At 32.1% G+C, this 4,462-nt stretch overlaps 1 protein-coding gene across 1 annotated transcript; it reads right to left on the reverse strand.

Annotated features, from left to right (window-relative positions):
- Positions 1-1,088: 1,088 nt before the first annotated feature.
- Positions 1,089-1,899, reverse strand: LOC132642317 (uncharacterized). Its single transcript, XM_060359550.1, has one exon. The coding sequence runs from the start codon at positions 1,764-1,766 to the stop codon at positions 1,344-1,346; it is 423 nt and encodes a 140-aa protein (XP_060215533.1). The 5' UTR covers positions 1,767-1,899; the 3' UTR covers positions 1,089-1,343.
- Between the last annotated feature and the right edge of the window lie 2,563 nt (positions 1,900-4,462).

The following is a 4,462-nucleotide window of genomic DNA, read 5'->3' on the forward strand; positions in this document are numbered from 1 at the left end:
GTTTTTGTGCTCTTTCTAATGTGACTCTGTTACCATGATAAAATCAAGACAGGGACGAGAATTTAGAGAGACAAGAATAATGGGGGAATGGGAGAGTTCTTTCTACTTTTCATTCATCATAATGATCTCCTTATATACAAGTAAGGTTCTCGTTACCCTAATCTAATAAGGTAACCATATTTCAATAGAACAACAAATCCTATATTACCATAATTACAAATTCACCATAAATAGACCAAACCTATTACAATTAGACTGGAATAGAGTTCCCACCGACGCAGGGACTCATCGACTTAACCTACATGAACGGACAAACTAATCCGATCAAACCCGATCTCAATAGTTTCAAATAATCAGCCCAATTTGTTAAGTCCAAAATGTTATTTTATCCTAGAGGCTCGGAATGATGCTACGTATCAAATGACGCCGGACGTCAAGTCAAATGAATGAATCAAATGTTAGTTGATATGGTATTCAAGTCAAAGCACTATTTTTATCTGATTGGTCCGCAATTCAAGTCAACCAATTAAATCAAACAAAAACAGTTTGCTCTCATTACAATTACTCCTTACTGTAAATTAAATAAGGTCCTCATAATCCAGAAAAGATATAGAAATCAAAGAAAGAGCTTGTGGATCAAACACCCCAAATTTCTCTACAAGTTCAAGACCCGAAAAAAATACTCAAGCACTCGGGTTCAAGTTCAAGATCGAATGCCCAAGTCCAAGTTCAAGAATGAGGTTCAAATCAAAATTCAAGGAGTATAAGTTCAAATCATATGTTCGTACTAGTTGAATTCATGATTATCATTCGTGCCAAAAACATAACTTCGAGATTAAGTTTAAAGGCTCTTGACTGAATAAAAAAATAAAAAAGAATTTATAGAGATTGTAACATTCATTATACGTGAATTACAAATTATACTTGTTACACGATTTTCCCGTGTTGATTATTCAAATACTTAAATTTTACTTTAAAAAATATCAAAAATTTATACTACATCGAAAATAAAGTATCTTGACCCGGCCCTCATACTCCGTCGACTATGAATCAATATTGAGTTATTTACATAAACCTCTTCACATGAATTGGGACAGAAGGAATACCTTACTCATTGCTTAACATTTTCTTGAAGAATTTAACTATTACATGAGCCTGACATTATAAAGAATTTTCACATTACCATGTCACAGAATTTTCACATTACCGTGTCACTTAAAAGTAAGTACTAATAGTAACTTTTTCATAGGAAGTATAAATTGGTAATTTGCAAAAGATGATGAATAACCCGCTACATCATTAATGTATCTAAGTTAAAAAAACATCTCTTGAATAGAAGATGATTAATGTACAAGAACACTTTTGGTCTTTTTACCCCTGGACCTTATCAACTTTGACCAAAATCCTTTTTTCTTCTTTTGCCCATTCAACAATCCACTTCTACCACCTCTTGCAACAAAAGCTATTGATTTACTCTTCTTCAAAACTCCTCCGGCACCGACACCGGCACTGATAATGCTCACGAAAGAGAAAGAGAAGGGACCCACGACGTCGGAGGTGATCCGACGATGGCGGGGAGAATCAGAAGTGGAAGAAGCAGAGGAAGACAAAGAAGAATACGTACATGATGAAGAACTTAGTGATATTGTTGGTGTTGAAGTAGAAAGATTAATGAGTCTTTCTCCAAGACACCAATAACATACTCCAGGCTGCTGCTTGTGATGTGGGTGCTTCTTCCATATTACTTCTTGGTCAACAAAAACCATTTTTGATTGTTTGAGATATTGTCTTGGACTAGGTTATAGCTCTTCTCTCACGTAATGAATGATGAATATTGACTAATGACCAAATTGCATGTGAGGGGAATATAAAAGACGAGGCGTTAAGTATACTATATATAGACTACAATGACATACCGATGGGGCGGATGTTAGGGGTGGGTTATGGGGAGTGGGATATAGGTGCGGATATACAATTTAAGATGTGGGTACGAGCGGAGCTAGGGTTTGAAATATTTTCATTAAAAAATTATACTGTATATATCAGGTTAAAATTTATTCTTTATGTATATATTATAGATGTCAAATTTTTGACTTTTTAATGTATTTAATTCTTTAATTACATATTGAATTTCTTTTGTTATAGTTCTGATCTTGTAATTGCACGTGAGTTTAAGTGAACCTAATAACTTTTGTACTGAGTTTATCTATATATGAAGAAATTTATTAAATACAACAACAACAACAACAACAACCCAGTGAAATCCCACAACGTGGGGTCTGGGGAGGGTAGAGTGTACGCAGACCTTACTCCTACCAAGGTAGGATGGCTGTTTCCGAGAAGAAATTTATTAAATATCTGTAAATATTTTAATCGTAAACTTAATTATTATTTTATATTTGCTCCGTTTCAATTTATATGAACCCATTTGATTGGACACGACATTTATGAAAGAGGGAAGACTTTTGAAACTTGTGGTTCAAAATAAGTCTTGAAAATTTGTGTGGTTGTAAATCATTCATAAAGTGAATTTGTTTTCAAATTAGGAAAAATGTCATTTATTTTGACACGAATTAAAAAAAAAAATAGATTCAAACAAATTGAAATAGAATGAGTATTAGCTTAAAATTACAATAATAACTTACAAATGTTAAATTCACATCTATGGGATAGGCGGGGTCAAAGATTGAAGAAGCAGAAGGTGTTTGAAAGATGAGTCATATAGGCAAGTGAGAAATTGGACTTTGTGTCCTTTGGAGTTTTTGGGGGACCGTGAGCGGCCGACAGTTGCGTATGCACAAAGAATTTAATGCTTATCATTTTTGTGAAGTTACAAATTTAGCATTATAGTTGGATCTTATTTACCAACAATTTAGTCAATTGTAACAGATAGGAAGATATAGACGTCGAGGAATAGGGTATAAAGTTTTTAAATTCCTCCTACTGGCTTATTCTTCTATTTTAATATTACTTGTTGTTTTCTTTGCTTCGATTATCATATTATTTGTTATTGCATGCTACCATTCTGTTCTCCCTTATTATCCGTGTGGCTTCTTTAGTACTGTATTTGCTTCACATACTTAGTTTTTAATATGTGTTATTTGAGCCGAGGATCTATCAGAAACAATCTTTCTGTCTTCACAAGGTCAGAAAATTAGGAGTAAGGCCGCGTACATATCAAATCTCTTCAAACCCCGCTTGTGAGATTAAACTGTTTATATTGTTGTTTTTGTCGTTGTTGTCAGCTATAACATATTAGATGGTGTATATTTTTTATCGAACATTGGAGTATCGCTTAATGATTTTCAACGATTCAGCCAAACAACAAATAATAATGTACAAGTTTTTACCTTTTTAAAGAGTCATTTTAAGCTACTAAAGGTATTTTACTAAAATCAATTTAGTGTTCAACTGTCATATTCAGAGTCCGCGACTTAAGTGACACACAAAAAAAAAAAAAAAATTGGAACCAAAATAACACACAAAAAAAAGTTACAAAAGTAGGTTTCACGCACGAATCTGTGCGTGAAAGAGGCTACTTTTTTTTTAAGCTATCAAAATCACGTTTTTTTCATATTTTGGGCAAAGATTAGTCATGTTTCAAAACCCCGAAATATCAATATTTTATATAAAACTTAATATTTTTTTTGTGTACAATAACGTCGGCTCATTACATCAAGTATACCTAAACGTTTGGATCGTCATTTTAGGGGTTGTAAAGTGCCCTGAAGTAAGTTTTGTTTGTTTGGAAACTTGTCATCTTTAGATCTAAGTGTCATATTTTATAGGGTCTTGATTTAAGTGTTTTATTATTTAATCAAGTCGAATGTACAAATAAAAATATTATATTAAAAAATAATTCATCTAATACGAGAGGTTCAAAATAATTCAAAAATAATTCATTGCATTAAGTAATACATCATTTTTTATAATAACAAAATATTCAAAATAAAACTTCAAGTACAAGAGGCTCTTTTACTCCGAGATGTTTTGCCACCAGGAGACGTACTTGCACCACCACGGCCTTGTTGCCCACACAAGATGCCAAAAAATGAGAGGCCAAAAAATGTGTTGCCCATACATTACTAATATATATAAGGGAGAATACTAATTTTTTGTAGTCCTCACATGGAATTTTTGTCTCTTTTTACCCCTAATGAAAGTTTTTATTACTTTGTGAACTCTTACAAATTTTGGTAAATTTTGAGAATATTAAGGGCTTTTTTTATGCCACTAAAGATGATAATGTCATGGAAAAGATTAGCGGTCCCTACAAAACATGCTTATACATATTTGAGTCTTTTATGAGAAATATCTTAAATTTGTTTAAAATTATATATTTTCTTAAGAATTTATTATAGACACTTAAAGAATGTAATTATCATGTCAATCAAATTCTATAATATGGGCTTAATTATTGAATTACAATATTATTTTTATAATACTATTTGTTATTTTTTAT

Source organism: Lycium barbarum, chromosome 5, assembly GCF_019175385.1.
Source record: "Lycium barbarum isolate Lr01 chromosome 5, ASM1917538v2, whole genome shotgun sequence".
Lineage (NCBI taxonomy): Eukaryota > Viridiplantae > Streptophyta > Magnoliopsida > Solanales > Solanaceae > Lycium > Lycium barbarum.